The 20,969-nt window shown below is 44.2% G+C and overlaps 1 protein-coding gene across 6 annotated transcripts in view; it reads left to right on the forward strand.

Annotated features, from left to right (window-relative positions):
• Positions 1–20,969, forward strand: part of NFX1 (nuclear transcription factor, X-box binding 1) — a 231,236-nt gene that overhangs the window by 17,451 nt on the left and 192,816 nt on the right. For all 6 annotated transcript variants that reach the window (XR_013345235.1, XR_013345236.1, XM_077810831.1 and 3 more), the window contains exons 2-3: positions 1,902–2,930; positions 11,055–11,216. Coding sequence is in view for 4 of the 6 variants with exons in the window: in XM_077810831.1 (XP_077666957.1) it covers positions 1,902–2,930; positions 11,055–11,216 (1,191 nt within the window). In the remaining 2 variants the exon portion in view is untranslated. The remainder of the gene's footprint in view (positions 1–1,901; positions 2,931–11,054; positions 11,217–20,969) is intronic.

Below are 20,969 nucleotides of genomic sequence, written 5' to 3' on the forward strand. Positions count from 1 at the left end.
TGATCAGGATGGGGTGTGGAGCATGCTTTCAGAAGTCTTAAAAGAGCAGCTTTTATGTGGAAACTACAGAACCCAAACCACCAAAAAAGAAAATCAGCCTTCTGCTGGTGATATCTGACTAAGATGATGAAATTGAACATGTGTTGGTCTGCACTGCTTTGGATCATTAATGAGCAGAGCCCATCATCAGTGTGGACACGTCCTCTGGAATGGTGGGTGAAGCATGAAGGGACATACGAATCTTTAGCACATCTGGCACGTAAGTATCTTGCAACACCAGCTACCACAGTGCCATGTGAACGCATGTTTTCACTTTCAGGTGACATTGTAAACAAGAAGCTAGCAGCATTACCTCCTGCAAATATAAACAAACTTGTTTGTCTGAGTGATTGGCTGAACAAGGAGTAGGATTGAGTGCACTTGAAGCTCTAAAATTTTATATTTGTTTTGTTTTTGAGTGCATTTATATAACAAAAAAAATTACCTTTGTTAATTGCGCTTTCACAGTAAAGAGATTCCACTTCGGTACTTGTGTGAGGTCAATTGAAAAATACTATTTCTTTTATCATTTTTACAGTTCAAATATTTGTAATAAATAATATACAGGGAGTACTGAACACTTTATTCTGTGTTGTAATTGAAATCAATATATTTGAAAATGTGAAAAACATCCAAAAATGTTTATATAAATAGTATTCTATTATTTCACAGCGCAATTAATCGCAATTAATTTTTTTAATCGCTTGGCAGCCATATCTCTGATAGAACATGGCTGCAACTTTAACTATAGAGACACAACTATCTCTTCATCATATAAGACAGGAGTGGCAAACATATTGCCTGCCCAAAGGACCCACAGCTCCTGTAGAAATTAACAAAGAAATCTGCCTATAGCTCTGCCACGGTATAAAAGGGTTGGGAGGGAGTTAAAGTCAAAGTGGATGGAGTGGAAGAGTGAGATAATGACTGAGCCCCTACCCTACCTCCCTCCGCATCAGTGCCAAAATGCCCCTCAGCTTTGGCTTAGGACAGGGTCCTTCCCAGGGCTCGCCGCCCACGTGGGTCACCCCTTGTCTCTTTCCCTCACCCCACTCAATTCCTGCTGCCACCAATCTCCCAGCACTGGGATCAGAAGAATCTTCTTTCCAGACTTCTCCCTCATTGCCATTGCTGAAGGGCCTCATACTACTAAGCACAAGGAAAAGGAAGTTTTTATTACTACTACTACTACGCTCCCACCTTCATCCAGGAACCAGAACCTGGCAGGCAGAGAGGAGGAGGAAGAGTGGGGAGAAGAATCAACAAACTGGGTAGGGCAGAGGAACGAGAGGGTAGGAAAAAGGGGCTATGGTGGAAAGGAAGTTGATTAGAAGAAGAGGACACAAGGCTGGGGGGAGAATCCCAAAGTGAGGTTGGGTGGGGAGGTGTTGTGAATGTCCAAAGTGGGACAATGGGTAGGGAAAAGAGGGGACATTCACATAAAGAATGGAAGTCATGGGGTGAAGAAAGGAGGTTTCAGAAATACAAAGGGTTTCTTGTGAAAAGTCTTTAAATCTGGTATTTTACTTGGCTAGCTAAAGGATGCTGCACTCAGAAGACTGCAGAATTTTCTTCCTAGTGAAATTTTTACACTCAGCCCAAAACTGAGAAGGTGCAGAACAAATTTAACATGCCTGTAAGGCAAATAGAAAATAACTGTTTTCATATAAGCAATGAAAACTCCCTGAAAAAATCGAATTTCTGGATATTGGTCCTTATTTTGCAATTTAGTGTTTGGAGCAGCTGCACTATTCGGCCCATTGTGTATGCAGTAGATTTTGCTGTGGTACATCATTAGAGGAATTTTAATACTTTATGCAGTTCTGAACTTCAGTAACTCTCTTTTTTGTTTTACTTTTTAGGTGTATTAAACTTCAATCCAGATGCAGCTGATTTCATTCCAAGAGAGAGAGAGACTCCTGATGTAAATTGGAGAAGTCTGGGTAGATTGGAATCCAATAGGAATCAGAACAGAAATGATACTCTACCACTTCCTAGTCAGTCTTCTGATAGAGGCACAGACTATGTAAGCTTTTCCACAAAGCAACACAGCTTTTATAGTCCAGAAAGCCAGTACTGTAGCCAGCAAGATTTTCTCCAGCTTGCTAGTACCAGTAAACCGCATAAGAATCCTAGTTTTCAAAGCCAGCGATGGCACAGATCTAGAAGTGATAGGACATATACAAGAAACCGGATAAGGCAATCATCTGATGGTACAACCAACATGACAATTGTAGATACCACATTAATACCAAGGTGGAGAGTCAATCCTAAAGAATACAATGACTTTTGCTCGTCAGAGAGTGACAAGGAGGTATCTAGTGCAGATAATAGAGGGGCAAAGCCAAAGAAAACACACCTGATGCCTGTATCTGGAAGAGGCCTCAAAGAGAAGGGGAAGCAGTTACATGAGCGGGATAAGAGAGTGACATCTAAACAGCAGGATGGCATGTTTGAAAACATACCATCTCTGGATCTGACTCAGTCTGACTCTTCAGAAGCATCTTTTGGCAAAGCATTGTACGATGGATATGCTGGCAATAGTGATGAACAAAAAAGATATCCATTTGCGAACAAGAAATACTCCAGGAAGTCCATGTGGAGTAAACCCCAGTTAGGTAAAGAAATCCAGAAAAAACAAGATACTCACCGCAGTAAAAATACAAAAGCAGTTAAGAAGCCGCCTCTTACTTATACTCAAAAAGATAAAATTAGTGAGAGGAGCAAAGAATCAGGTGTTCACAACAATGATCAAAACTTAGGGGAATCAGTCAAATGTGGTGGAAGACAGCTTCACCTGCAGGTGGGACACACAACCTCCCTTCACTGCAATTGGACTCGGTATTGGAAAAAGCAGAGTAATGTACCAAGGAACAAGGAAACTCATACAGGTAAGTTTCCTGGACTGGTTTAGACCTTCAAATTAACGGTCTGGTCCTGTGAGATGAACAGTTTCAACGGATATTGATGTTTGTTGGTTGAAGATTGTTGGCATTTCACAGGAGTTGCTGAACACCTCACAGGGTCTGTTTCAAAGGATGCAAAGGATATTTAACATTCCTGTATTATATTTAAATGCATCTGTTTGCTATGTGTCTGGTGATTTTCCATAATTCCCACTTCATTATAGAAAGGTGGCAGCCTTTTCACAGGTTTTGTTTAAAGCTGAATTTTGCATCTTTTGTAAATCAGACTTCAAAATGGAGGTCACGTCAGGGACAAGAGTAGAATTGGGGGGAAAACGTGAAGTGATTTGAACAAGTGTTCTAAAGCTGGAGCATACTTAAATGAAATTATTGTCAAAGTTGCAAAAGTTTTCTAATGTTTTGTTGCACACAGAGAGGAGCCAATTAAGGGATGAGTAAAATGAAACTCCTATTGCTGGACTCCCCTTGTTGAGATCAAGCATATGGTACCAATAATATGTAATATTGGAAATACAAAAAAAGATATTATGCCTTAGTTTTGAAACAGTGGAGTGGAAAGGTGTGGCACTGACCATCAATAAGTAGATCACCAGCACAGCGTTCAGACTTTGTAGTGGAACTTGTGGAATGTCTTCAGTTCCAGGCTTTGGAACTCAAACAGATGTGGAGGGGACTGACTACCCTCCAAAACCACAACACTGATTTCTATTTTTCATCTAAAGAAATAGCTCCTTCACTCAGGCCTGTCCTACACTACAAAGATAGGTTGGATGTTACCGTGCATCGACTTACATGTGTGTATGTCTAAACTCAAATTTGATTGCTACCTGTGTATGCGCCCTCGTAAGGGTGACATATTAACACCCCTGCCCAAATGGCATTGAGCCATGCTTGACATACTGTGATTGATGCAGAGCGAGAGTAAATGCTGTGTGACCTATCTTGACCCTAACTGTCCTTCAGCAGCAATGATCGCTCTGGTCGCAATTGTGAACTCCACTGCTCAGGGGTCACAGAGACCGGAAGCCATGTCTACCCACCTTTTAAATCCTCATCAATTCTTTAAAATGCCTTTTCCTCATTTCCCACTTCGGCAGTTTTCCCTCATTGTGTACAGCTGCTCAACCGACCATGCCGGCTCCATGTGTGTCTGCCTGCAGTAGACATGAGGTATTGGATCTCCTAGACGTATCGGGAGAAGAGGCTGTGTAGGCAGAGCTATGGACTAGTCATAGAGACATGGATATGTATGAAAACATTACATAGGGGATGCAGGTAGCAGCAGCAGTGCTGCAGGAAAGCAAAGATGCTGTAGCAGGTATACTACAAGGCCATGGAGGCCGACAATTGAGCTGATGCCAAGCTGCACACCTGTTGCTTTTACTACGAGTTACATGCAATACTTGGCAGAGAACCCAGCAGCATCTGCAGACCACTGTGGATACCTTAGAGGAGCCTGAGACAGAGACCCATGTGATCAACAGCGAGGTGGAGATGGGAGATGTTGTAGGGGAATCCAGCTATGCTGCGAGCCATGTACTTCCAATACTCCATCGCAGACTTGCCAGTCCTGCCAGCTGAGCACAGAGAAACCTGATGAAGTTAGCCAGACGCAGGTATTGACTCTTCATTGTTTTCCTTGTATGAGACGAGGTAGCGGTATACCAACCAGATAGTTGTCTGCTTCTCAATCCCCTGTATGGTGGCGGCGGCGGCGGCGGCAGTGGCATGCAGAGCAGTTCATAGGAATGCTCTCAGGAAGATACAAAGAAATCTTCATGAAGACTTCATGGATGTACTCTGCAATCCCCTCCTGGAGGTTTCTAGGAGTGGCTGCCTTATTTATTCCTCAATGGTAGGTCAGTTTCCCATGCCACTCTGTAATGACTTCGCCTGGCACCATTGCAGTTCACAGGCTAGCGGCATATAGTTCTGGGCAGCTTTGGGACATCAGTAGCAGCTGTGCTTTCCGTGCCTTTGTTACCCTCAGGAGTGAGATATTGGCTAAAATCACTACCGCCTGTGGAAAATTAGTGCCACTACTCCGTACCATTGCCCTATGGTCGTACCCATGGAAATAAAGGTTGATGTTTCATTGTTTCATATAATGGAAACGTTCCTTCCTCATTTTTTCTCCTCACCCTTCCCCCCCACCCCAGCTTCTATGCCCTTGGTGGGACATATTCCCGATGCCTGGGACTGGAGAGCTAGGGTGTGCAAAGGGACTCCAAAGCTGAAGTGTCAACAAGCATGGTTTTATGGGATTAAGAGAATGGGGTTCTGAAATGTATCTTTCACTTTCCACTGTGACTGTAAATCCAATGATACATTGTCTGTTTTATCTGTAGCTACTGCTATTGGGGCCCTGTGGAGTACCCCTTCCACACCCATGGAATGACTGACCCTGGTGAGGACTGAAAGAAGGGGACTTTGGAGGATATGTTCATTGAGATCCTCCAAGCTAGTGCTGCATTGGACTGTGAATGGGGGGTCTGCTATGTGAATGTGGCAGACCGCATAGAAAAGCCCAGAAGTCTCAGTGGGAAAAGGAGAGGGAGATGCACTGGGACATGAGTCTTTTTAGGCAGGAAATACAAATGCAGCAGACCTTTGTTGACCCACAGGTCCAACAATCATGAGCTCACTTCCCTGCGCAGTCAGTGGAGAACTCCATTTTAGCATCTCCCTGTAGGGAGGTGGAGTGGCCTCCCACTGAGCCAGAGGGGGCGGGACCACTCTCTGAGCCCAGGTGGGTGGAGCCAGGCTGTGCCCATCCCTCCCACTGGAAGTCAGGAGGCAAAACAGAAAGTATAAAGGGCAAGTCCTGGAGCTCAGTTGTGCTGCAGCCACCGGAGGAGACAGACGCCTCCCACCCCACCCTTTCCTGATGCTGGAAACCCTACAGGAGCCCTGCTGAGCTGAGGACTGGCCAGAGCTGCTCGCTGACCGAGGCACTGAGGACTCGGCTACTGGCAGTCCCAGCATCTACCCTGGGGAAACTGTGTACTCCCACGAATCCAGATACGCCCCAAGGGGAGGAAGTGGCCAAGGGACAGCTGACCCAGTCTGGCTGCATTGCTGCTGGAAACCTGGTCAACGTGTTGTGGCTGGATTCCCCGCTGACCCACTGGTGGAACAATCACTGGGCTGGGACCCGGTGGAGTTGGGTGGGCCCGGGTCCCCCTGCCGGATTCCCGGCAGCCTCCCCACCTTAGGCCACGAGGCCTGCATTTGTCTGCCATCTACCTGAGCCAAGACATCAGGCAATAAACGGCCGACTGCTCTGCCACATCTCAGAGGTCAGAGAAACCTCGCCTGAGGCTGTTTGGTACCCGGTCCTGAGACTAATTGCGGCTCTGCCTCTGTCTAAAGGCTCACACAGTGCTCATTGCCCTGCCTTGCCTGGGGGTGGAAGCTTTTAGACTGTTTGGTGCTCTGCCCTGCCAAAGGCCCAAGCCATACATCCTTGCAGCTCTGCCCTGCCTAAGGGCCAGAGCCCTAAGATGTTTACTGTAATTCTCTGACTGTGGGCGATGCCCACTGACGTAGTGAGGTGGAATGGCCTCCCACTGACCCAGAGGGGGAGGACCCACCGCTAACTCACTGCATTTCCTTACAACCCCTCAACATTCCAGCTGACATCGTGGGCTGAATCCCTATCCCTGTTACTTCATTCCTGGGGACAGTAAGGACAACCAGAACTTCATATACATCCCCCGTGGCGCTCTCAAGTCAGCGTACGTGTAGCTGAAATGGACAGGAATGTTTTCTACTGTTCTAATTTTAAAGTTCTGTTTTGATAATTTTAGCAGTTTGAATTGTATTTGTTTTTAATTGTACTTTTTGTCTTCTTTGCATTTTTTTTGGTATGCAATAAATTTTTATTTACTGAAAATAAGTTCATCTTTATTACTTCACAGCATGTACTCCAGGATGCCTAGTCCTACTCAAAGCATCTACTACTTGTAAATGTACAGGGCCACTGAATTCATAGGTACAGTTTTTTTTTTAAGTATATTAATTACAAATGTACAGCAAACATGGCAAAATTCATAGATGCATTAAAAGACCATGTGATGTTCATAAATGGTACACCAAGCAGTACACAATTTCTAGCAGCCTCTAAAACTGCGGGCCAGGGCCAGCGCTGGCCAGCACAGCACATTACTGTGAGTGACCATTAAAGTGCTCCTTCAGTGCATAGATCCTCAATGAGATCTTTAATGGCCCTTGTGTCTGCCTGTTGAAAGTAATCAGACAGCCACTCCATCTCTGCCCTCTATCCCGGTGGCATTTTTCCCCCTTTACTTCACAGATATTATGCAAGACACAACAGGCAGCTATAACGAGGGGGATATTTTTCTCACTGTGATCTAATCTAGTGAGTAAACACTGCCAGTGTCCCTTCAGTCTGCTGAAAGCACGTTCAAATGTCATTCTGCACCTGCTGAGCTGGTAGTTGAAACTTTGGTATGTCAGGGTGGCCAGAGTAAGGCTTCATGAGGAAGGGGTAGGATGGGTCTCCCAGGATCACTATTGACATTTCAACATTGCCAGTGAAATATGCTGGTTGGAAAAGCATGTCCCTGCTTGCAGCTTCCTGTGAACAGTCCTGTTGTTCTTAAAGATGTGAGCATCCCATACCTTCCCTGACCAGCCCATGTTGATATCGGTGAGGCATTCCCCATGATCCACCAACATTTGCAGAACCACAGGAAAGGAGCCATTTCCATTGATGTACCCTGTCAAGATGGATTGGTGCGAAATTAGGGATGTGTGTGCGATCGATCACCCCAACATGGTTCGGGAACTCCTTTTCTGCACATCCATCCACGATGTCCTGCATATTGCCTAGAATTGCTGTCCTGTGTAACAGGAGATGCTAAATGGCCATATACGCTGGTGTGGTAACAGCCTCTGCTGTGGATTTTCCAACTCTAAAAGATTTCCCATTGACTGGTAGCAATCCAGCTTTGCAAGTTTCTACTGCGTGATTGCCACTTACTTCTTAACCGTCAATGCAGCTCTTATTCTGGTATTCATGCACTGGAGGGTGAGGGCCAGAAAAAAGTGCTATGTGGGTGTGGCACAGTTTACCTCCAAGCAGCACCCTGGAACCCCCATATTCACCTGTTGTATAATTGATATATTTCACACAAAGCATGTCATGTAAGATACCTTATGAAGGGTCATGATCTGCTGAAACCCATTCTGTCAAACGATGTCTATTGTTAGTGTGCATCAAGTTATGAGACTTTGCTGAGTGGTTGTTACTGAAATATGCTGTAAATTTGCTAGTGACATACAAAGGATGTGATCCCAGCCTAGGAGGATGTTCCACAACCATTAATTAGCAGGGGAGTTGTAATAAAAGTTTTTTACAATTCAGTGACAGTTGCACAAGACCACACCAGGGGAATCGCTCAACCCTGTGACTCAGCAAAGCCCACGAGGACGTGTTTTGGGCTAGTATTTTCCAGGCAAGTGGACTGAGGGTATAAAATAAGGGACAGTAGCATCATGCCTTTGTCTTTCTGCTCCCCCACCTACATTGGAAACAACAAGAATACTGAGAAGACAAAGACTTCAACTGAGGAGACTGGTCCCAGGTTTGAGAGAGAGAGAGGCCTGTGTATTAAGAACCCTAACATCCAGTGGGGTGGGAAAACTGCTTGATCTAAATACTGCCTAGTGTAATAAGGTTTGAGACTTAGATTGTGTGCTTATCTTTTATTTTCTTTGGTAACTATTTCTGACCCGTTATACCTACCACTTATTATCACTTACAATCTTTCTCTAGTTAATAAATCTGTTTTATATTTTACCTAAAACTGTATTTTGGTTGAGGTGCTTGGGAAAATCTCAGCTCAGGTTACAAAGGCTGGTGTATGTCCTCTCCACATTGAGGGAGGGACAGACTGGGTAATAAACTTACACTGACCAGGGCAAGACACTACAGCTCTGGGGTGCAAAGCTGGGGAGATGGGGGGAATTGTCTGGTGCCGTTTTCTGTGTGATTCGTGAGTGGCTTTGGGAGCATTCACGAAATCTAGCTGAATGTGGCGCTCGACATGCTGTTGTGCTGAGTGATAGCAGCGCCTGAGGGGTTTGCTGCTTGTCACTAGCGAAGCATTGTGAGAGATGGCCCAGGTTGGAGAGTTAAGGGGGCACAGCAGTACCCCAGTTCCAGGTTGTGCCCTAGGGATCCTGTCACAGCAGGTTTGTGGTATTTAAAAAAGGCTTAACAACTATGGAATAGGGATGGTATTATGGGATGGAGAAAGTTAAATGATGTATGCTTGACTCTTGCCCTCAGCCACCCCAATGCCCATGCAGCTTGTGTGTACCCCACAACATGTTGCAACAATTTGTCAAAAGGTATTTCACTGAAGGGTGATGCAGAGTACCCTGGGTGTACCTCTCATGCACCGAAGTTTGTGTTGGGACGGGCACTTCTGGTGAGGATGTGTAGAATCAACCCAAGCAGCCATACTGGAATTGCGGCAGCTTTATGCTGACATAACTTGAGTCGACCAAAGTTTGTAGTGTAAATGTGGCGTTGCAGCAGCAGGCTGTCCTCCTCTAAAGCAGACCCACTATTAGATGATACCCTACCATACATGAGCCAGTGTTCTATACAACCACATAAAAATACTTAAGAGGGAAGGAAGTCTTAATAAGATTGAAGCCATTGTGGTGTTTGGTGGCCCTTTTGAAAGGGATATCTCTTTCACTGTTTTCAGTGGGACTGAGCATCTTGATTCCACCATCATCCCCAAGGGCAGGATGTGACATCAGTCCCATAGAGGACTGTGGGAAATGGTCATTTTGGAAGGGAAAATTTTTTCGTGCCAGGTAACTTGACAAATAAAGTAAAAAATAACCATTAATCCTAAATGTCTTCAAAAGCCACCCATTGGACTGGATCCCATCATCAGATAGGCCAGAAGGAAACGTGAAAGTACCATGTATGTGTGTGCTGCTAGGGAACTCAAATTACACTAACTATTGCCCTGTCACCAACTTTTCAAACTTCCCATATTAAAATTCTGTGCATTGGCAGCATTGTAATATTTCTTTGAGGTTTAATCGTCATTTTTGCTCATTATTTTTATAACTTAAAAATAGTAAATTTTCCTTCAGAAGAAACCTTAAATGTGCCCTGTAATGACAGTGCAAAACCACTCAACTATGATTAAGTATTTTAGGTTTTGTGGACTCAGATTAGATTAAATTGACTTCTAAAGATGCCCTTGATTTTTTTTTTTCTTCTTCTCTCTCCTCCCCCTACTCCCATGGGTTAGCTATAGGGCAGAATTAAGGTTGTTTGGCTGCCCTAACTATATTTGCACACCTTAATGTATTTTCAGACTTTTCCCACTATCTGTTTTTAGTTTCTTCCAGCTGGTGTTTGAGGTGCACTTCCCTCTTTGTTTTCAGGGTAGTCTTTGATGCTAATTTGCCTACTAAAAGGGTCCCACATTATGGCAACCATCCCTTTGGGCTAGAGTAGTTGAATGTGGCTCTGTCTGGAGCCCACCACTCTGTTCCTAAAACAGCCAGTTAGAAAATGCTTCCTCTTGTGGGTGGAGTATGAAGCCTTCTGTATGTTCCTAGTACTGCATCATTCAACTGGTCTGTAAATAATGCACAGGTACAGGATTTTAACTTCATTTAGATTGAGATTTGTATAGTGATGTATATGTTGCGGTGTTCTTTTTAAATAGTAGAAAAAAGCTAAATTCTCCCACTTAAGGTAGTTGGAACAAAAGACTTGTAAAATTTTCTTTTCTGCCAAATAAGAATCACTAATAGGTTTAAAGGAAACACCTGAACAATTTATTATTGCTTTTGCCCAAATTTAAGAGACTGACGCACAAGAAAGCAGAAAATCTGTACCAGATTTTTGGATTGGAATCTTTCAGCTTTTCTAACAGAAGAAAAAGCTTTGCATTATATCCACAGGAAGAAATAAATTCTAAAATTGCATTTAAAGTGTAGCATATTTTGGTGCCATTTTTAGTGTGAATAACTTGTGCATATTGTCTTGATTAATTTAGGTGTGTATGTATTGAATTTTTTTTTCAGGTTCTCTGATAGAGCAGCTGACCACAGAGAAATATGAGTGTATGGTGTGCTGTGAGGTGATCCGAAAAATAGCCCCGGTATGGAGCTGTCAGAATTGTTATCATGTGTTTCATCTGAACTGCATTAAGAAGTGGGCAAGATCACCAGCATCACAAGCCGAAGGTAGGTATTTTCTTATCAGATGTAGAAGTTCACATTTTTCATGGTATGTGGAAGAAGACAAATTCTAGTCCTAAATTACCTGTGCATTTAAGTTGATTAGTACAACTGCCTCTGAATAAAGCAAGCTTTAAATCAGAGATGGACAAATTTTATGGTTCTTCACATTACAACGCTAATGTTATTTTCTATACCTTTGGCTGAATGAACTTCCAGGAGAGAGAGAGAGAGTGAGAAAGTATGTGTGAGAATGATAGTGGCATGCCAGTACTGCTATGGTTACAGATGCATTAAGACATCTGTTTAACTGTTACCTTTTCTAAGTTCTCTAGAATTGACGTGCTTAGTTGGATTTATTTGAAATTTGCTGTGCTTCAGGAGGGTGCAGGATAGGGTTAGTCACCCATATATTGGAGGCATTTGTATGTAGTGTTCTGGCAATATGAGCCCTGAAAAAAATAGCCATTTTTAAAGAAACTTATGGGTGGGGTTTTTTTTCCACTCAGCGTTTGAGATCAAACTGTTGATTAGTGGATCGGAATGGAGTCAATCTGCTAAGATTTACCCAACGTAGTGATGGCAGCCTGAGAAAATTAAGATGTGCATTTTCTGCACTGTGCACACACCAATACAGAAAAATAGCTAGAGGGTTTCTATTCTTGTCGTTTTATATGGTTTAAAACTCAAAGCTTGTAAGCTGTCTAAAATCTGAATGTTTAATTGGATTGCTTTAAAGTTTGCGGTGCCTGATGGGGTGCAGGGTAGTGTGTATTAGTGATCCAAATTTGAGGTCATTTGACTCTGGGATTCCTGAGTTATGGGGCCTTCCCCAACCCCTTCCCCCACCACCTTCCTTCTGCTTCCTTGTACTGTTAAATGAAGAAGTATTAATCACTGGTAGAATCACATGCCTTGTTGAATTTGATGACTGAAGTCACCATCGATGGCTTTGAACTCAGCCTTCCATTAACTAAACTAAGGTTAAATTAATCACAAGCCCTCATCTAAGACAAAAGGAGTTTTGAACTGAGTGGCTGGACATTACATTCCCGCAAATAAAACTGCCACCCTGACTCACAAATGGTAGTAATCATACTATTTTGTGTGTGGTGGGTGTGGGAAATTAGACACGGGAATGCTTCTTGGGAGGGAAGGAGTACTAGGGGGTGGAGGAGTGAGGGAATGGTGGGGGATTTTAGGGAGAAGGATAAATGGGAATGGATGTTAAGGGGTGGCGAGAGATGTTGGGGGCTTAGGTGAGGGAGGCATTGCACCTCCCCAACTCTGCCAGTGCACTTCAACCGCCCTGCATCTCCCAGTTATGCCAGTGGACCCCAAATATCCTGCACACAGAGCTGTGCCACCTACCATGCACCCCAACTCTGCCAGTGCACCCCTGCCACCCCAGTTGTCCCAACCCCCCTGCATCTCCCAGCCCAGCCCATGGACCCCAACCACCCTGCATCCACAGAAATCTTTGGAGGGAAGAAATTAGACATGAGAATGTTTTCTTGAAGGGGAGAGGGGTTACGGGGTTGGGGGTGCAATCCACACCAGTGACCCTGTAACCTGAGGTGGCTCTCAATGCTTTGCGGCTGTATTTCCCAGCCTCGGATGCTCGCAGCCAAACTGTCAGTACGCAGGTCACAGCCTAAGTGTCTGCGGGCTAGACAGCTCTGGTTTAGAAGCTCTGGTACCAGCAGCCTGCCAGCAGCACACCAAATATGCTCTCCCTGGTCTCCACCAGGCTTGGGTACTGCTTGCAGGGTGACCCCAACACACTCCCAATCATGAATTTTTCAAAAGCCATGTGTTTCGTAATGTCTAACTCTCTCCTGGACAGTTCAGAGAAATAATAGGGTTTGTTTGTTCCTCTAAAAGCACACAACCTGGCAGCTTTCCACATTCACTTTAATTTAAATACAGTACTGGTGGTTCAGATTAAAAGTAAAACAAATTCTTTAACAAAAGAAGATAGGATTTTAAGTGAGTTCAAGTATAAGAGAGAAAGTTAGAAAGGGAAACAAGCAAATAAAAGCGAAAATACACACCTGAGTCTAAAACTTAATTTTAGCAGGCTTCAGGGTTTGTTCAAGATGGTTTCTCTCACCAATCATCATTCTTCCTAGCCATGACAGACTTTTCCTCAGTCAGAACTGTACTTAGTCGTTGGCTGCGTGTAGGTGTGTGCGTGTGTATTGTTTCTGTGTGCTGTCTCAACTCTGCTCAGATAGCTGACGCAGCAGACCTTGATAAAATTGCTCAAAAGACCATAGACCTGTTTCAGTAGAGAAAGCACTTGGCTAGGTTTGTCCTAATGCCCTGGCTCAATGGTTACCAGTACGCTAACATATGTATGCCCATTGCAATGAGCTCAGCTCAGCAAACGGCAGAATTTTCCATTCCCCCATCTTGGCTAGCCAAAGACACTCCCTCTGAAACTCCTCTTTATACACTGTTACAAACAAGTTACGTATCATAGAATCATAGACAATTAGGGTTGGAAGAGACCTCAGATCACCTAGTCCAACCCCCTGCTCAAAGCAGGACCAACTCCAACTAAATCATCCCAGCCAAGGCTTTGTCAAGCCGGGCCTTAAAAACTTCTAAGGATGGAGATTCCACCACCTCCCAATGTAACCCATTCCAGTGCTTCACCACCCTCCTAGTGAAGTAGTTTTTCCTAATATCCAACCTAGACCTCCTGCACTGCAACTTGAGACGGTTGCTCCTTGTTCTGTCATCTGCCACCACTGAGAACAGCTGAGCTCCATCCTCTTTGGAAGCCCCCTTCAGGTAGTTGAAGGCTGCTATCAAATCCCCCCCGCCCCCTTCTCTTCTGCAGACTAAATAAGCCCAGTTCCCTCAGCCTCTCCTCACAACTCACGTGCCCCAGCCCCTTAATCATTTCTGTTGCCCTCTCTTGGAGTCTCTCCTATTTGTCCACATCCTTTCTATAGTGGAGGGCCCAAAACTAAACACAGTACTCCAGATGTGGCCTCACCAGTGCCGAATAGAGGGGAATAATCACTTCCCTCGATCTGCTGGCAAGGCTCCTACTAATGAAGCCCAATATACCATTTGTCACCTTGGCAGCAAGGGCACAATGTTGACTCATATCTAGCTTCTCGTCCACTGTAGTCCCCAGGCGCTTTCCTGCAGAACTGCCGCTTAGCCAGTTGGTCCCCAGCATGTAGCAGTGCATGGAATTCTTCCGTCCTAAGTGCAGGACACTGCACTTGTCCTTGTTCAACGTCATCAGATTTCTTTTGGCCCAATCCTCCAATTTGTCTAGGTTACTCTGGACCCTGTCCCTACCCTTTAGCATAGCTACCTCTTCCCCCAGCTTAGTATCATCCGGGAACTTGCTGAGGATGCAATTCATTCCATCATCCAGATGATACCGCTTGATACTGGCTGCCAACTAGACATTAAGTCATTGATCACTACCCATTAAGCCCGATGATCTAACCAGCTTTGTATCCACTTTATAGTCCATTCATCCAATCCATACTACTTTAACTTGCTGGGAAGAATACTGTGGGAGACCATATCAAAAGCTTTGCTAAAGTCAAGGTATATCATGTGCACTGTTTCCCCCATATCCACAGAGCCAGTTATCTCATCATAGAAGGCAGTCAGGTTGGTCAGGCATGACTTGCCCTTGGTGAATCCATGTTGATTGTTCCTGATCACCTTCCTCTCCTTCAGGTGCTTCAAAATGGATTCCTTGAGGATCTGCTCTATGATTTTTCCATGGACCGAGATGAGGCTGTCTGTAGTTCCCCGGATTCTCTCTCTTCCCTTTTTTAAAGATGAGCACTATATTTGCCTTTTTCCAATCGTCCAGGACCTCCCCCAATCACCACGACTTTTCAAAGATAATGGCCAATGGCTCTGCAATCACATCAGCCAATTCCCTCACTGGGTTGTCTCTCCCATTCACTAAGGGTCCCACACTTTCCCTGACCACCTTCTTGTTGCTAACATACTGTAGAAACCCTTTTGTTACTGTTCACATCCCTTGCTAGCTGCAACTCCAGTTGTGCTTTGGCCTTCCTGATTACACCTCTGCATGCTCGAACAATATTTTTATACTCCTTCCTAGTCATCTGTCCCATTTCCTACTTCTTGTAAGCTTCCTTTTTGTGTTTAAGCTCACCGACGATTTCTCTCTTAAGCCAAGCTGGTGGTCTACCATATTTGCTATACTTTCTGCATATTGGGATGATTTGCTCCTGCACCCTCAATAAGGCTTCTTTAAAATACAGCCAGCTCTTCTGGACTCTTATACCCCTCGTATTAGCCTCCCAGTGGATCCTGCCCATCAGTTCCCTGAGGGAGTCAAAGTCTGCTTTTCTGAAATCCAGGGTCCGTATTCTGCTGCTCTCCTTTCTTCCTTTTGTCAGGATCCTGAACTCGACCATGTCATGGTCACTACTGCCCAGGTTGCCACCCACTTCTACTTGCCCTACACATTCTGCCCTGTTCGTGAGAAGCAGGTCAAGAGAAGCATGGCCTGTAACAAAGCGGCCTTTGCTGGGACACTACTGAGAATTCAGGACAAATTGCTTAGAGCAGGGTAGTCACAGCCCAAAGCTGGGGGTCCTTCACGACTAAGGCACACCAAACTAGCCAAACAGAGAGGACTTCGGTTTTACCCCACTGGCTAACCAGAAGTAATACAAGCAATTCCCTCAGACACTCCAGTTTCCCAGTATCACCACCAGCGGCACTCATGGGGATGAATGGTTATGAAAACCAATACCCCAGTAAAAGAAAACAGGTTCTCCCAATCCCAAAGGACCAAGCCCCAGACCCAGGTCAATATACCAGTCAGATCTCACCCACAAATCACGCTGTTGCCAATTCTTTAGAATCTAAAATCTAAAGGTTTATTCATAAAAAGAAAGAAATATAGATGAGAGTTAAAATTGGTTAAATGGAATCAAATATGTACAACAATTGCCAAGTTCTTAGTTCAGGCTTGTTTCAGGCTTGATGGGATTACTGCTGATTTAAGCCAATCAAGTCTCTTGAGTACAAACATCCCAGATTGGAGGGGTTGTTCAGTCCTTTGTTCAGAGCTTGAGTTTCAAGCACAGTTCCTCTAGAGGTCAGAAGCAGGATTGAAGACAAAATGGAGGGGTTTCCACAGCTTTTTGTATCCCTGCCGTGTGGAAGGAAACCCCTTTGTTCTTACTGTGGGAAGTCACAGCCGCAAGATGGAGTTTGGAGTCACATGAGCAAGTCACGTATCCATGCATGCCTCAGTTAGCAGGTGGCAGCCATTGCTTACATGCTACCTTGAACATCTCCAGGAAGGTTCTCAGATATGGATTGGAGTCTCCCAAGGTCCACTGTCAATTAAGTGTTTCTTAATTGGGCACCTAATCTGAATAATTCTTTCTCAAGAAGCTGACCAAATGCTTCACTAATGCTTCACTATGTGTTAGAATCAAACACATTGAGATACAAGTACATAGCCCATATTCATAACTTCACATACAGAAATGATACAGACAGCATAATCATAACCAGCAAATTACAACCTTTTCATAGACACCTTGCTTGGTCTCCTTTTTACAAGATTTGGTGCAATTATAGGATCTTGGTTGCAACAATGATTTATACGGTCACAGTTCATGTCAATAACATGTCACAGTCCCTATTTGGTTCCTCCAGCACTTACACCAGGAAGTTGTCCCTCCACATTCTCCAAAAACTTCCTGGATTGTCTGTGCACTGCTATATTGCTCTCCCAGCAGATATCAGGGTGATTGAAGTCCCCCATGAAAACCAGGGCCTTGGATCTGGAAACTTCTGTTAGTTGTCCAAAGAAAGCCTAGTCTGCCTCATTCTCGTGGTCTGGTGGTCTATAGCAACACGACATATCCCTTATTGCTCTCGCCTCTAAGATTAATCCAAAGACTGTCAACAGGCTTTTCTCCAGTTTCATACTGGAGCTCTGAGCAATCATACTGCTCTCTTACATACAGTGCAACTCCTCCACCTTTTCTCCCCCACCTGACCTTCCTGAACAGTTTATGCCCATCCATGACAGTGCTCCAGTCTGCCCATTTGACCTAGTTAGTTACTATCCTTTACCTTGTACATGTTGATTCGATCAGAACATCTCTATCCATCACACTGTTGTCGTGACCTTATCTTTAGGGAGGGGTCAGTGTGTTCCTGTTATCTTTGGGGAATGAGTTTGTACCACACCTGATATCGGGGTGTTCTGTTACCACCCTTATGGACTGTGGTTGCGTGAGTGTCCTGTGCCTAGCACTTCTTAGGAATGGGTATGTGTTTGCAATACCAGCCCTGTTTTTGCCAAGTTCTCTGAACTTGCAAGCAGGCATGTTTTATAACAGGGCCTGACTTCTGCTTACAACCTGACTTTTGATAACTTTGTTTCATATCAGCAGGGCCAAAATACTACTTTAATTCAGGCCTCATGTTTTGTGCTCTCTTTCTACTACAAGGACCTTCCCCAGAAGCACAAGGGTTGGCTTCCCTTGTTGTCTTGGGTGAAAGATCTTGGTCTAGGATTGTTTCTCATCTGTATTTAATTTCTAAATACTTCAAACCCCCCTTTAATTGAAGGACCCATTTTTTGCAGCTGTTCCTTTTTATCTAGTTATGGATGCAAAAAATGACTTCTCTCCTTGCTTGTCTTGCTTGTCAGTATGATTTTGAACTGAATTGGGCCCACTATGGATGCCAGCCTACTCAAGGAGCAAGTTTGTTTTTGACCACCAAGAAGTTGCTGTGATCAGGTCCTGGCTCTTGCTACAAACATTGAGGCTGGATTCTGATGAAAACTCGAGACCAATACTGCTTTTATCCATCTGTGAGTGGCAAAGATGCAGTTTGGAAGGATGGTCTGCTACCGAAACTGGCCGAAGGGATCCCCTGTGTGTGGATTCTCAGGCTGCAGAGTGCCATGCTTAGTAGCCAAAGGATGTGCTTGTACTTCGGAAATCAAACCAGCAGGCCATGCACTTAGAATAATGGGCTACCACAAGGCTCTGTACTAGCTCCAATACACCAGTGATATGCATGAAACGATAGCGCAGAAGTTTGAGTATGCTGATGACTTGCAACTCAGGCTCATAGATTTAAAGAACTTGAAGTGAACCTTACATCTGACCTTAAGATCATGGAGGAGTACTTCCAGAAGTGGCAACAGAGACCAAATCTGAGCCAATCAGTAGTCTCTACTTTCCACCTTGATAATAGAATTGCACAAAATGCTCTAACTGTGGAGTTGTGTGGCGAAACTGTGCGTTATGACCGAAAACTAACATATCTTGGTGTCATCCTTGACTGTAGACTAACCTTTCATAATCACCTCAAGAAAGTAGCCTCTAACACGAAGACTAATTTCAAAATTATTCAGAAGTTAGTGGGAACAAGCTGTGGATCTACTGCCTCGGTGCTACAAACATCAGTCTTGGCCCTAGTGTACTACTTGCAGAGTACTGTGCACCTGTGTAGACAAGAATCTGCCGAACCCAGCTTGTGGCTGGGCAGCTGAATCAGAACATACGATTCATCACGGGAACTTTTAAAATCAACGTCTCTACCACGGCTTTCTGTATTAGCTTGAGGTTCAATGTTTGCCATCTGCTGAGATATATCCACAGGACAAGAACTTAAATGTGCCAAAGAGTACCCAGAACTTCCCATTCAGTAGGTTATGGATAACATATCCCAACAATGCCTGAAATTGCAAAATTTAATGACCACCTAATGTCTTTGGCTCCGGCCAGGGAATGGCAAAGTTCTGGACCTCATCTACCTTCCAAACAAGCACATCGTTACTGACCCAACAAGCTGCCCTCTTGGTTTTAACCTGCCATGCAAACTTTGTGCCACATTGAACAACATCTGAACAAACCGTGGAAGATGCAGCTAATTGATGCACAAGTGGAAAATTGGACTCCCCTTTGTGTGACTGAGGTGAGACCATCCAAACCATCGAACATCACACATCTTTAGTTTGCCAACCCCACTGTTCACATCCTTTTACAGCCCATTCACACTCACCCACAGGATTTCATCTAGCGCTGTTAAATTAGAAAAGGAAGGAAAAGGTTGGTCTTGCCATTTTCTGTTCCTCTGGAGGTGGCAACAGCTAGGGGTAATTTATTTACGTACATTCCAGGTGTAGTCAGTGTGTCAGGTGTACCTATGTGAAATGGTGAAGGCAGTAGTAGGCCCTGCTTGGTAAAGTTGTGTTGGTGATATGAGGACTTCTAGATAACTTTGAGTTGTGTGATGGAGTTGTGGTTAAATGTTTTGCACCTTCTGTGTGAGCAAAGGGAAGAGCTGCATGAGTCTTCAGGTTCTACTGTGCATCAATGTATAGTTGTGTACATTATGGAATTAGCAGGGCACAGGTGTTTTAATAGAGTGCTTTCATATCCCAGCTTGCTACCAACAATTATCTATGCATTTATTATCTGCATATATTCCAGGTAAAGTGAGTGTGGTCGATGTCAGGTGTAGCTTGTTGGTAAATTGTCTAGTTAATCGCTTAACTACATTTTGGTTCCTTATGAAATATATTCAAGAGATGAAATAACCAATGTTAGTCAGGTTTAGTGCTATAAGCCAATAATGATATAATACAGGAAAATGGTTCTGTTCAATACCAGATTCCAGGAAGTCGTCTTATGTAGTATTGATGCATTCATCTCATGCAGAAGGTGTATGTGACGGGACCTCTGAGTACAGCCTGGGACTGTGGGACTGCTATGCACCCATAACTCTCCAGCCTGGGTTGTCTCTCACAGTGCTTTGCTAGTGTCAAGCAGCAAACCCTTCTAGGTGCTGTTATTACTCAGCCGCCACCATGCAGAGGCACACCCAGCTAAATTGCATGCATGTTCTCCAAGTCACTCATGAACTATGCACAGGGAAACATCAGCAAATCTCCCAAGCCACTAACCTTGCACCCAGGTGTGCTGGAACAATTTGTATAGTGGGGTTACTGAGATCCATTGAACCAAACTGTAAACCCTGTTTATGATGGAAACCACTTCAAAGTCAGGGGATTTGGCCAGCACCCCTAATTCCAGCACCTATGCTTGCACTCCAGAAATATACCATCTTAAGCTGCTCAAGACCTTCTCTTTAACAGTGCAAACTCATTAGTTGGCCACTTCATCAAAGGAAAGTGGATGTGCACTAGCCTTTGTAAACTGAGCAGATTCTCCAAGCACTTTAGACAAACTCACTGGTAAGGGTAAAACGTTAAAATAAGTTTATTAACTACAAAAAGATAGATTTCAAGTGATTATAAATGGTAGGCATAAAGGTTGGAGATGCTTACTTTTTCTTTTCTAAAGGTAACTATGCGTTCTAAATCCTAAATTTTTAAACTAAGCAAGAGTTGAATCAAATAGTTTTTCTCATCCCACTGAATGTAGCAGGTAGGTTATAGTTCTTAATGCACAGGCTGCATTTCCTTCTCAGTCTGGGACTAGCCTTCTCAGTTCAGTCTTTGTCTTCTCACTGTTCTTGTTGTCTTCAGCGTAAGTGGAGAGAGGTGGTCTCATGATGCCACTGTCCCTTATTTTATACTCTCACTTCATGTGTCTGGAAAAATACTGGCTCAGACATGTACTAGTGGGCCTGCTGAGTCAGAGTTGAGCAATCCTCGTGTGCTGCTTTGCACAACTGAGTCATAGAGTTTAGGGTTATATGGGGAATATAAGAGAGGGCACAAGCATCCATATCCACTAT

The sequence above is a fragment of the Eretmochelys imbricata genome, chromosome 2, assembly GCF_965152235.1.
Source record: "Eretmochelys imbricata isolate rEreImb1 chromosome 2, rEreImb1.hap1, whole genome shotgun sequence".
In the NCBI taxonomy this organism is placed as follows: Eukaryota; Metazoa; Chordata; order Testudines; family Cheloniidae; genus Eretmochelys; species Eretmochelys imbricata.